The sequence below is a fragment of the Scylla paramamosain genome, chromosome 7, assembly GCF_035594125.1.
Source record: "Scylla paramamosain isolate STU-SP2022 chromosome 7, ASM3559412v1, whole genome shotgun sequence".
Taxonomy (NCBI): domain Eukaryota; kingdom Metazoa; phylum Arthropoda; class Malacostraca; order Decapoda; family Portunidae; genus Scylla; species Scylla paramamosain.
In genome coordinates this window covers 22,725,616-22,739,355 of record NC_087157.1, presented here as the reverse complement: position 1 = coordinate 22,739,355, position 13,740 = coordinate 22,725,616, and the positions used below count along the sequence as shown (strand labels likewise).

Below are 13,740 nucleotides of genomic sequence, written 5' to 3'. Positions count from 1 at the left end.
ACAGGCGGCGCGCGACCTTGAAGTCACGTACGTAGAGCCATTGTAAGCCTTGCCTTGACTCGCCTCCACACATCCTCACCTCACTATTGACGAATGTTTTGCATCTGGTCTGATTTTACAACATTTTCGGTATTCACTACTTAGCTGTGGATGTAGAACATATCGTAGAGCGCATTGGTAACCTTAACTATACTGTGCTTATCTTGCATCTGACGAACGTTTTACACCTGGTTCGATTTCTCATCAATTTCGGCGTTCACTATTCAATTGTGTATCTAGAATGCATCGTATGACGCATTAGTAACTTTGATTATACAGTGCTGTCATCTGAATTTAAAGCAAGTTCATGTTTAGTGTACAGAGGATAAAAAGATTGCACTAAGAGGCCGTCCCATGTTTGGTTTCTTACGATACGCAATGCAAGAATCATGAGTGTCGCTGGAGCTTCGTAGCATTATTCATTCATTGTTATCTATTGTGACAGATTGCTTGTCTCATGTGCGTCGTGGAGGCACATTCAGGCACGTAGCTGCTGAAGCGTTGAGGTCGCTGGCTGCTGTTGGTGACAGGTGGCGCGGCCTAGTCCTACCCCTCCCATCCCGCCACGCCCCTCCCCTCCCACGCCAGGCTTCGCGCTGCCAGACGAACGATAACATTTGGCTCAATCGGGTCAAGGAGTTCTACCCTTCAAAGGTGACTTTCTTCCCGATTTTTTCATGTCAATTTTAATCCACGTTTGTGTGTCAGATTTTTTATTTTTATTTTTTTATGTATGCACCGGGTGACAATCTTCGACCTCGATTTTTTTCTTATAAATTTCCTTAAGGAGAACCAATTGTAATCGACAAACAGGAAAAATCGTGAAGGACAAGTGTCACCATAAGACGCAAAACCTATTGGTTGTATCAGAGGCAGTGCATGAACTGGAAACTTCATTGAAAACTTCGTGCCGGTTAGCTAGCTAGCATGTATGTCTGTTTTGGCTGTTGTTAGCACAGAAGGCGCTGTGTGTGTGTGTGTGTGTGTGTGTGTGTGTGTGTGTCGGGGTCACACGGTGTGTTGAGAGTGTTGTGAGTAGAAGCGTCTAGTTTAGTTGGTGTTCATCTTGACCTAGAAGCAGCAAGTGATGCCCCTCCGCCGCCGTCGCTGCCGCCTGTTGACAGGTGAATGGTTCTTTGGATTTCTCCTCCACCTACCAGCAAGTAATTGACGCGGCCTACTTTTCCTTCCTTCCGCCTCTGTGTCAATGAGTGGATCTATTCATGACCCAATCCAGCCGGTGCTAATTTCCCCGTGACTATTGCAAACCGAAGAAACGGAGCGTGGAAATGTTGATAGTGGCGGTGTTTGTGCAAGACTTTCTATCCATCCGTTGTGTACACTGTCGGCGTCTCTCGCGAAGTGCCGAGAGGTGGAAATAACCAAGGCTTTTTTATACATTTTTCAGGCATCCAGCATGACTAGATGTTGACTTGCACAAAATGCTAATGACGCGCGTGGCGAGACGAGGGAGGAAAGAAGAGAGGAGGACTATGCTTGTGTGAGTGTCAACATTGCGCCAGGTAGACACGTGGAGACTGCAGCAGAGTGACTAGTAGGAGTGGATCTCTTGAAGATACCATAGTTTGCTATATATCGTGAAAAGAAAAAAAAATCTGTAGTTGTGACGTGTTTGTGTTAAATATTAAGGCAGTATCAACAAAACTCAGTGCCGCATTCTGTCTTTGAAATAGGAAACAAAAGTGCTTACCAGTGCCCACATTGTAGTACTAGTGCCTGTGGCTTGTGAAAATAAGAGTACCTGGCTTCTTTCGTAAATAAAAAAAATACACAAGTGCCTACGGTAGAGTAACAGTGCCAGTGCCTGGTGAAAACAAGAGTACCAGTGACAGTTCAGTAAAACCCAGTGTCTGCAGTAAAAAAAAAAAAAAAAAAAAACACCTACAGTGAAAAAGAGTGCCGCTAGATACAACAATCAGTGCCTTTTCCATCAGATACACCTAAGTTAGTGTTAGTGTCAAAGCCAGTACACACGTCACAAGATGTCGAGCAGCGGCATATCAGTACATCTGGGCGGCGTGGAGGTGACAGTCCTGCCTACTGACGCCGACAACATCACCACCATGGGGAACTCCAGCCTCTTCGACCAGCTGTTGCTGCTCTTCCCCGGCGCCGGAGGGGTCGGGGAGATCTACCACGGGCCGCACAAGGGAATCCTGGCCCCATCCACCCTTGCCGCTGATTTCCGTGCCGTGACTCCCGGCGTGGCGGTGGGCGATGGGGACATGGAGGACATCCTGAGTGCCGCCCCGGGGGAGAGGGACAACGCCCGCCACTTCGGAGCTGAGGAGGTAAGCACACTGAGACGTTTAGTTCATTTTTTTGCTCTTTTTTCTATCCTGTGTCGCAAGGTGAAGTTTTCGTGCGTGTTCAGTAGCCTATTTGAAGAACTTTGTACTGAAAATTGGGCTTACGGATATCTATAGTTCGTTTTATCTTATTTGTTATTTTATTTTATTTGTTTATACTTTCTTCTTGTGCTTGTGTTAAGCAATTCATTTGAATAACCTTGCATTCAAAACGGAGATTACTTTTTTTTGGGGGGTGGTGGTGGTGGGGGCATGGGACGCTTTATTTATTTATTTATTTTTTTTTGGGGGGGGGTCGGGGTGGTGGTGGGGGGGCATGGATTAAGAGAAAATAAGTTTTGGTTGAGTTATATTACCTTATATGATTTGATCTAGCGAAACTTTACAATATTGAATGTAACATTTGGATCACAGCTAGTTTTGGAATGGGTTAAGATAAGATAGGATAGGTTAGAATAAAAATATGGTACCTGATATAACCTAATATAACCTATCCTCTTTTAATCTAACCTAATTTATACGTACTCTTCTAATCAAAACTAACGTAAACCAAACCAAACCTCTCCTCTCCTGTCTAACCTTATCCAACCTAAGCTAAGCTAATCTATAACCTAATCTGTCTTAACCTTACTTAACCCAAAAGTGAGTAGACAGGCAGATCTAGATATAAAACAAGAACCATAACACTTATAAAGAAACAGGTAGAGGTGAATGTTCCTTGCAGATTGAAAAAGAAAGACAGCGAGAAAGGAAACAGGAGAAGGTTTGCTTAACAGTGTGACACTTGATATATTCCTCTCCTGAACGGTTTGCTTAAAAGTTGAAGGTTTATCACGTATGGACAGTTTGTGGAGGTATTGTTCTGTCCTCAAGACCAGTGTGTGTAGATGGCACGTTTAATGTTACTTGTACTACTGATATAATAACGTTACGCTGATTGCTTATTGCCGATGAGACTATAATGATTATTATTAACTTTTTGTGTGCGTGTATTTTTATTTTTTTCTGAGTGGTGAACAGTTGTAGCATAACTTATTTATTATTATTATTATTATTATTATTATTATTATTATTATTATTATTATTATTATTATTATTATTGTTATTATTATTATTATTATTATTATTATTATTATTCATTATTATTGTTATATGATAGCTAATTGTTTGTTATCGTTTTTTTCATTATCGTGTCTTATTTTTGTTGCTGTATTTTTCACATAATTGTTGCTATTATTGTTGTTGTTATTTTTGTTGCTATTGTTGTTGTTGTTGTTGTTTTTGTTGCTGTTGTTGCTGTTGTTGCTTTTGTTGCTGTTGTTGTCTCATCATCATCATCAGCAGCAGCAACAGCAGCAGCAACAGCAGCAAAAAGATTTTCAATGTTTTATCCAGCTTTCTCTGGATGATTATTTTTTTTAGCCTTGTGTTGTTTGTTCACTAGAATGCCAGCACAGCAAGAGAGAGAGAGAGAGAGAGAGAGAGAGAGAGAGAGAGAGAGAGAGAGAGAGAGAGAGAGAGAGAATGGGGATGGAAATTCGACCTTGCCGTTGAAGGAGTCGAGAGAGAGAGAGAGAGAGAGAGAGAGAGAGAGAGAGAGAGAGAGAGAGAGAGAGAGAGAGAGAGAGAGAAGGAAACAACGAAGGGACGAGAATGGTAGTAAATTATACAGAAGAAAACAGAACAATAATAAAAGGAATGACTCAGAGGAAGGACAATAGGGAGAAAAGAAAGAAGAAAGAAAAAAAAGATCATAAGGAAATACTGTTCGTGTATGCAAAGTTTATCACACGAAGGACAAACCAAAGGGTAGAGATAAAGGAGTGTAGGAATGTTGAGAGAGAGAGAGAGAGAGAGAGAGAGAGAGAGAGAGAGAGAGAGAGAGAGAGAGAGAGAGAGTTAAAAATATCAAGGAGACAATGACTAACGATAAATCCTTGTCTCTCTCTCTCTCTCTCTCTCTCTCTCTCTCTCTCTCTCTCTCTCTCTCTCTCTCTCTCTCTCTCTAACGAATGTATTTACTTGATTTTTTTTGGGGGGATTGACTTGTGTGTATGTGAGAAAGAGTCAGTCAGTCACTTCGTCAGTCAGTTAATTAAGAATAATTTAATCCATAGGTCGGTCAGTGTAAGAGTTAATCAGTTACTCACTCAAGCCCCAATAATAATCACTCACTCACAAGAACCAGGGTCAGCCAGTCAACCAGTCAGTCAGTCAATCAGTCAGTCACCAACCCTCACTCAACCTAAACTAAAATCTACTCCCTCGAAAGAAAAACTAAAATAGGTAAATAGATAAATAAATAAGCAGATAGATACACAGTCAGCCACCATCACCATCACATCACGACCACCACCACAACCACCACCATGAGCACTCACGGTAGGAACCCTTCATCTTTACCTAATAAACGTGTCGCCCCGCCAGGCTTATGAGGGACTGGAACCTTTATGGGCGGTGCGGAATGGAGTCACGGCCGCCAGTAAGGGGATACGGGGGTGGGGGAAGGGGGAAGGCTCAGCTGCTGTTATTGTCCCGTGAGAGAAAACGGATAATGGGAGCTGGTGTGTTTTTTTTTTTTTTCTTGTATAGATAATTTGCTTAAGTAATAGCTTGTGCTTTTATTGATGATGATGATGATGATGTTGTTTTTGTTGTTGTTGTTGCTATTTATTCGACCATTATTTTTTTAGTATTGTTGTGATTGATTGTATGACTAATGTGATGTGATTCCCTCTCTCTCTCTCTCTCTCTCTCTCTCTCTCTCTCTCTCTCTCTCTCTCTCTCTCTCTCTCTCTCTCCGCCTCTGAACATATTTAGTGTATCTGCATTGACGCTGTGTGTGTGTGTATGTGTGTGTGTGTGTGTGTGTGTGTGTGTGTGTGTGTGTGTGTGTGTGTGTGTGTGTGTGCGCATTAAAATGAACAAACAAATGAACATCAGAAAGAATTCAATTATAAGCTTATTGGGAACGAAGACATTAAAAGCGGCTTCCGGTTAAACATAATAATGATAATAATAATAATAATAATAATAATAATAATAATAATAATAATAATAACAAGGCAAATCTGGTCGGTAATCACGGAAGAATTAGCCAACGTAATTTGGTAACGGGAAATTTTGTCACCGCCACTCCTGCCTTTATCTCGGACTCAGTAAGCGTGACCTTGAGGCGTGAGTGTGTGTGTGTGTGTGTGTGTGTGTGTGTGTGTGTGTGTGTGTTAACATAGACACTGACAAAGAAGAAAAAGGTAAGATGGTGAGAGGGGAAGAAGGACATTGGAAGATAAACAAGACGGGGACGGAAGTGAATTTAAGTGGTAAGAAAAGTAAAGGAGGTTAATGTTAATGCACTGTTGATGTTGTTGTCGTCGTCGTCGTCGTCGTTGTTGTTGTTGTTGTTGTTGTTGTTGTTGTTGTTGTTGTTGTTGTTGTTGTTGTTGTTGCTATTGTTGTTGTTGTTGCTGTTGTCAGCTGTACTGCCTGCTGATGAAATGCGTGCTGTTCTTCCCTGTTCGTCTTGTGGTTATGAGTTGGCCAGGGCACGATAATCTTGTTCTGCTGTGTTCTGTCCTGTTCTCCCTGTGGTAATATTTCAGTAATAACATTCTAATTCTGTTCTTTGTCCTTATATGGTAAGGACTCGAAACATTCTATCTCTGTTCTGCCCTGTTCTATCCTGTTTTCCTTGTACTTATGTCTCGGTAATATATCTACTGTCCACATTTTATTTATGAAAGAGTGGCACTGGCCTACAGCAACAATAATATATATATATATATATATATATATATATATATATATATATATATATATATATATATATATATATATATATATATATATAATATAATATAATATAATATAAAGGCCCACTGAGGTGCCAGTCCCTAAAGTAAAGAGCCAAAAGATTCATCCAGAATTGGATATAAGGTTGCAATCCGTCTTTTAGTAAGTCAGTAGGCCACCTGTTTTTTTTCCGGGACCTTACTGTACATGTGTTAGTGGGTCACACGTCCCTTTAATTCCGGCGCCCTTGGTCAGTTCGGTGAAGAAGCTGCTGGTCTGCGAGCGAAGGTACAGTAGACTGCAAGGTCCACAAACCTGAGTTGAAATGAAGTCGGGAAAAATAATATAGAAGAGAAATTAATCAGTGTGTGTTTTTTTCAAGTTGAGGAAATAAAGGAAGTTAGAGGAAAGGAGTGAAGGCAGATTACACGACCCACAACTCGTAATAGAAATAATGCCAAGAAGAAAATATAGGAAAGAAACGCATCAGTGTACCATGACAAGGTTGTAAGATTTTTTAAAGTTGGAAAAGCAAAAGAAATGAAAGGAAAGGATTAAGTGAAGGTAGATTACTGTACAAAACCAACACATCAGAACAGAAAATGATGTCAAGAAAAAAATATATAGAAAGGAAACGGATCACTGTGTAAGATTTTTTTTTTTTTGAGAAAATAAAGAAAGAGAAAAGAGAGAAACTGAAGGGAGACTACAAGGTTCACAAATCCTAATAGAAATTATGTCAGGAAGCATCAAATATGAAGGAAACGGGACCAGTGTGTCATGCCAAGGCTGTAGGATGTTTATAAATTGAGAAATGTTTAGGAAATGAAAGGAGTAAAAAATCATATATTTGTTCAATTATGAAGCCACAACACCAAGGTCATATTATGGAGGTGACTATGTAAGATTGAGAGAGAGAGAGAGAGAGAGAGAGAGAGAGAGAGAGAGAGAGAGAGAGAGAGAGAGAGAGAGAGAGAGAGAGAGAGAGAGAGAACGTGCGAGAGGATTAAAGTTGCAATAACACAGAAAAAATAAATGAAATAAAGCAAGAAATAAAATAAAATAGAGGAAATAAAGAATGCAAATATGTACAGGAATAGGAGAGGAAACATTAAAGACATAGACAAATAAATTAGTAGAGAGATGAGGCAATATCTGGTGGAGTGGTTTCGCAAATACTCGTATATATATTGTACGGTAAACAGACAAAGAACATCAACGGCATACATATGGAACACTTAATAGAAAAATGAGACAAAATTTCACTGGGTTACCCGTCATAAGCGGACAACAGATACAGAGATGAACGGAAAAAGACTGGAGAAGGTAGGGAGATGAATACAGAAAGCTAGAGAAGGTAGTAGTTTTTCAGTGGACAGATGATGATGATAATAAGGATAATGATGACCAAGATGAACATTAAGGGCGTGCATCTGACTAGTAAGGAAGAAGGTGAAGGGGGAGAGAGAGAGAGAGAGAGAGAGAGAGAGAGAGAGAGAGAGAGAGAGAGAGAGAGAGAGAGAGAGAGAGAGAGATGAATAAAGCTTGAAAATAGGTGTAGTTTTTGCAGTGAATGATAATAGTGATGATAATTAAGATAGTGATCATAAAGGACATACATCAGATTAGTAAGGGAAAGGTCGAGAAGAGAGAGAGAGAGAGAGAGAGAGAGAGAGAGAGAGAGAGAGAGAGAGAGAGAGAGAGAGAGAGAGAGAGAGAGAGAGAGATTTTAAATTCTAGCATGCGAGGCCACCACCACCACCACCTCAGCCTCCCATAGATGGCGCTAGTGTCAAGGTAAGAGACACGTGTGAGAGTTAAGAATTTTAGAGACATGACGAGTTGTGCGTGGTGTGCAAATAGAAGGAAAGTTTAGCATTCATATAGTGTCTTAATGCATTAAAATTTGAAGGAGAGTGGAGGAAGCATACATGAATACAAAGGAAAAAACAAGTAGTAGTAGACCTGTTGATTCACATGAGATTATTATGAGGAAATGTGGTCTAATTTTACGTATAGAGACAGAAGATGATATAGGAGAGAGAGAGAGAGAGAGAGAGAGAGAGAGAGAGAGAGAGAGAGAGAGAGAGAGAGAGAGAGAGAGAGAGAGAGAGATTTGATGACATTAGAAGAGGAAGAGGAGGTAGGGAAAGGGAGAAAATTATGAAAGTAAGGGAGGAAAAAGAGAAAGGGAGGGAGGAAGAGAGGGAGGGTTCGCTAGAGTGCCATACAATGTGCGAAAAGAGAAAGGGAGGAGGAGGAGGAGGAGGAGGAGGAGGAGGGTGAGGGGGCAGGGTTGTAGATGCTTATATTGAAGGGAATAGGGAAGAGTTTGTGTATGATATATAGGAGGGAGGGATAGGAGGTGAAAGGCAGGAGAGAAGAATGGGATGGAGGTAGTAGTAGTAGTAGTAGTAGTAGTAGTGTAGTTTTTTCTCTTCTTTTCTTGCGTCACGAGAAAAAAAAGTACATCTTCTTCTTCTTCTTCTTCTTCTTCTTCTTCTTCTTCTTCTTCTTCTTCTTCTTCTTCTTCTTCTTTTTATTCTTCTTCTTTTCTTTTCTTCTTCCTTGAACCTTGAAAATACTGATGATGCACTGTTTGCTTTCAAATACACGAGGAGGAGGAGGAGGAGGAGGAGGAGGAGGAGGAAGAGGAGGAAGGTTATGATGACTATTCCTTCCGTTTCTCAAGGGCGTCAAGGGCTTCCTTCTTTCACTCCTTTCCCTTCATTCCTTGCCTTCATCAATCTTTCATTCCCTCGTTGTGTCTGTTTTTTCCTTCCCTCTTACACTCATATCCTCCTCCCTTCTTCTCTCCTTCCCCTTCCCTTTCTTCCTTCCTTCTCTATACACACCGATTTCCAAACTTGCTTATATCTATTTTTTTTAGTTACATCTCTCTCTCTCTCTCTCTCTCTCTCTCTCTCTCTCTCTCTCTCTCTCTCTCTCTCTCTCTCTCTCTCTCTCTCTCTCTCTCTCTCTCATTCCTTTTTTTATTTTTTGTATTCGCTCATTTAATTCAATCTGCATTTGTAGCATATTTTGTTTTATTTAAATGCAACACCTGTTTTATTGTCATTTTCATTTTTCCTCCTTTTTTATTCTCAATCTTTTTTTCCGTATATTGAATGCAGGATGAAAAATAAAAAATAGAGAAAAAGGAAAAATAGAAAAATGTTTAGCTTGGATTTCCACGATCCTAATTCAATTTCATTTTTTTCCGATTTTATTTTGTTTTCTCTTTTCTGTTTAAATGAAAACGGAATGAAAAGTAAAGTTGACCAAGTGTAATATCGCGCGCGTGCACCTACACACACACACACACACACACACACACACACACACACACTTTGTTTAATATATCATTGGTACCATTTTAGTGGCAACACACACACACACACACACTCTCTCTCTCTCTCTCTCTCTCTCTCTCTCTCTCTCTCTCTCTCTCTCTCTCTCTCTCTCTCTCTCTCTCTCTCTCTCTCTCTCTCTCTCTCTCTCTCTACAGAACCTTTTTTGTCCTGGGGGCGCGCACACACACACACACACACACACACACACACACACACACTAAACCCATATCTACGTACTTTCACTTCCCTCCCACATCATCTACGTACCTACTCTCTCTCTCTCTCTCTCTCTCTCTCTCTCTCTCTCTCTCTCTCTCTCTCTCTCTCTCTCTCTCTCTCTCTCTCTCTCTCTCTCTCTCTCTCTCTTTAATGAACCTCTTCCTGTATGTAATATTCCTCATTGTATATTTATTAAGATAACCTGTAATGTATAACCAGGAGAGAGAGAGAGAGAGAGAGAGAGAGAGAGAGAGAGAGAGAGAGAGAGAGAGAGAGAGAGAGAGAGAGAGAGAGAGTTAGGAAATACTTTTACTTCGCTACGTACATAAGTCACTCCTCGGAAGAAAAAGAAAAAAAAAATGGAGCAGGAGGAGGAGAAGGAGAAGTAAGGAGAGCAGGAAGAGATCAGCATATACTTATAAACCCTTTGCTTGGTGGTGTCTTGTTGAGTCTAGTGACAGCAAGCCGGGGGAGAAGGAGGAGGAATGTTAGAAGAAGAAGAGGAAGGAGGGAGGAGGAGAAGGAGGAGGAGGAGGGACAAGCAAAGATCATCACATATTTATAAACCCTATGCTTAGTTCGTCTCGGTGAGGTTAGTGACAAGAAAAACAGGGTCGCGAGAGGATAGCTAGTCCGCCTCAACTTAACTGGTGGGGACACTGTTATCTGCTACCAAGTTTGTTTAGTGGTGCTAGTGACCCGCTTGTTGTTGTTGTTGTTGTTGTTGTTGTTGTTGTTGTTGTTGTTGATGATGGTGGTGGTTATGTTGGTGGTGGTTGTGTTGGGGGTGAAGGACGAGGAGGTGGTGGTAGTGGTAGTGATGTTGTTGTTGTTGTTGTTGTTGTTGTTGTTGTTGTAGGCTGATTGTTATTGGACTGGTGATGATGGTCGTGAAGGTAATAGTGATGATGCTTTTTGTTAGTGATGCTATTATTGTTGTTGTTGTTGTTGTTGTTGTTGTTGTTGTTGTTGTTGTTGTAACCCTCCCGTCAATCCCGTTACTGATGTTATTATAGATATTGTTCATGTCGCCACTGATAAAACACGAGCTGCTATGTCTCATGTCACCGCCTGGGCTACGTACATGACACACTCACTTCCTGGCATGCACACGAACAGTCAGGCGGTAAGGAAAAAAAAAATCTTACTGAATACAATGGAAACAGGAAGAAGAAAAGAAAAAAAAAAGAAACGAATGTGTCATAACAACCATGTCTTTCTACATTTTCACGTTTTGCATATTACACACACACACACACACACACACACACACACACACACACACACACACACACACACACACACACACACACACACACACACACACACACACACACACACACACACACTCTCTCTCTCTCTCTCTCTCTCTCTCTCTCTCTCTCTCTCTCTCTCTCTCTCTCTCTCTCTCTGTGTGTGTGTGTGTGTGTGTTTCACGGCACATATTTCACGTTTATATTAGAGAAACACTATATCCGAGAGAGAGAGAAAGAGAGAGAGAGAGAGAGAGAGAGAGAGAGAGAGAGAGAGAGAGAGAGAGAGAGAGAGTCAGTCCTGAATCTGTACCCTCCTCTTCCTTTCTTTAAAACAGGTCTTCTCTACTCTTCTTTTCTTCTCCTTCTCCTCTTTCGTCTCTTCCTCCCCACCTGTTCTTCCTGTTTGCACTTGAGATGAAGTGCTTACTACTAGAGAGAGAGAGAGAGAGAGAGAGAGAGAGAGAGAGAGAGAGAGAGAGAGAGAGAGAGAGTCCTGAATCTGTATCCTTCTCTTCCTTTCTATAAAACAGGTTTTCTCTACTCTTCTTTTTCTTCTCCTCCTGTTTCGTTTCTTCCTTCCACCTGTTCTTCCTGTTTGTACTGGAGGTGAAGTTGCCTACTACTAGAGAGAGAGAGAGAGAGAGAGAGAGAGAGAGAGAGAGAGAGAGAGAGAGAGAGAGAGATTGCATAGCGAGTATCTTTGTTGTGTAATAGGTAGTGTGTGTGTGTGTGTGTGTGTGTGTGTGTGTGTGTGTGTGTGCGCGCGGTTGCTGGTTTATGATAATGAAGTGGCTTCTCTCTCTCTCTCTCTCTCTCTCTCTCTCTCTCTCTCTCTCTCTCTCTCTCTCTCTCTCTCTCTCTCTCTCTCTCTCTCTCTCTCTCTCTCTCTCTCTCTCTCTCTCTCTCTCTCTCTCTCTCTCTCCCTCCCATGTGTCTACGATTTTGCTACATATTATCACTTTGCTTGCTTGTTAGAGAGAGAGAGAGAGAGAGAGAGAGAGAGAGAGAGAGAGAGAGAGAGAGAGAGATAAAGAGAGACTCCACCCATTAAGCAGACAAAAATATTGAGAACAGTTGAAGAAGGAGGAGGAGGAGAAAAAAAGAAGTAGTAGTAGTAGTAGTAGTAGTAGTAGTAGTAGTAGTAGTAGTAGTAGTAGAAGGAGAAGAAGAAAGAATAAAAAGAAACAATGAAACTCGTCTGTTAAGTTCTCAAATACTTAAATGGCAGAGGTACGAGAGAGAGAGAGAGAGAGAGAGAGAGAGAGAGAGAGAGAGAGAGAGAGAGAGAGAGAGAGAGAGACCAACCCCTGACTCCACCACCACTACCACCACCACCACCGCTACCACCACTACCATCACCACTACCACAACGTTCTTTCACCCCGCTAGTTTCAGTCTTCCTCTCCTGTTCACCAGTCGCTTCAGTGTCCTCTCTCTCCCTGCCCCTCGCCACAGCCTCTCATCCCTGCATTCCCTCTCCCTTCTCAACTCTCACAACCACCGTCACCTCAATGTCTCTCCCTTCCTCTGTTTCTAAGTACCGTTGTGAACTTATTTCGTGTCCTCGGTCCTGTGAAGGCAAGCAAGGACACAAATGAGAGTAAAAGGTGACGTGGAGTGGTGGGTGTGGTGGGGTGGTTGCTGTTATCCCGCGCGTGACAAGGATGCGCATGCGTGGGAGTTCAAAGTCTGCGCATCGTGTTTTGTACATTGCTATCAAGCATCTGAATACGCGCCGTTGATCTGCGGCGTGCTTGTGTCAATAGTGGTGATGTGTGTGTGGTGAATTGAGGGGGTGGTTATAACGACGCCAGTGACAATGATTCAGTGTCCGTGATGATGAATTAATGTGGATTGTGTTACTCGTCACTACATGAAATTGATGGGTTTGTGGTGTTCCTGGTGTGAAGTAGCTTGAAGATTCCTTTAGGATTGGTGTTGGTGCTGCTGCAGCTGCTGCAGCTGCTACTGCTTGTGCCGAGACATGAACGAAAGAGCTGTCAATATGTGGGCCCTAACGGTAACTGAATTGTCCTTTTGTTATTATTTTTAGTATTTTGTGTTTTAGTTTTGTTACATTCGCGTTACGGTTGCCAGTGTTTTCAGAGTAATGCTATCTTTAGTGGCGTTATTAACTCTAGTTCAGGTTCTTATTAGCCATTCTTATTTTCTTTGATTAATTTTTTTTGTATTATGATTATGATCAATTGCATTATTCAGGCTCATTAGAATTAGTGCTAGCTTTTTTTTTATACTGTTATTTTAATTAGTTTATGCCCACTTTTTTTTTTTTTTTTTATCAGACATTCACATTACAGTTAGTTATCTTTTAATGTTATTTACTTTACATTTTGTCCTGTCTTATCACCTATTTACTCACCTTAATGTCATAAGCGCCATACTACAAGTACGCAAAATACTTCTACGAGTCCCTTACAGTTTAATGTGTTCTTTATTCTTTTCTATTTCATCATTCACTTAATTTCCCTTATCGTACGCCCTATTCTCTCACATATTCGCATATTATAAACGCATAACGGCGAACTGCAACTTATAAACAACTGGAAAATCAACTCTGGTATGAAGAGTAACTTTCAGACCGACTGTTTTGTATGTCTTATATCCTTAGAGTTTTGGCGAGGCTAGACGCAGGCCAAGAGATTTAAAACAACATAAGAAAAGGGAAGTTGCAAGAAGCCATCAGGCCTACACGTGGCATTTCCTGCACTACAAAAACATGATTAGCCATTT

At 41.2% G+C, this 13,740-nt stretch overlaps 1 protein-coding gene across 1 annotated transcript in view; it reads left to right on the top strand.

Annotated features, from left to right (window-relative positions):
- Positions 1-1,008: 1,008 nt before the first annotated feature.
- The window catches only part of LOC135102231 (uncharacterized), a 36,584-nt gene continuing 23,852 nt past the window's right edge, over positions 1,009-13,740 (top strand). Inside the window, exons 1-2 of the mRNA XM_064007106.1 lie at positions 1,009-1,163; positions 1,448-2,351. Coding sequence (XP_063863176.1) covers positions 2,043-2,351 — 309 coding nt within the window. The 5' untranslated portion in view covers positions 1,009-1,163; positions 1,448-2,042. The remainder of the gene's footprint in view (positions 1,164-1,447; positions 2,352-13,740) is intronic.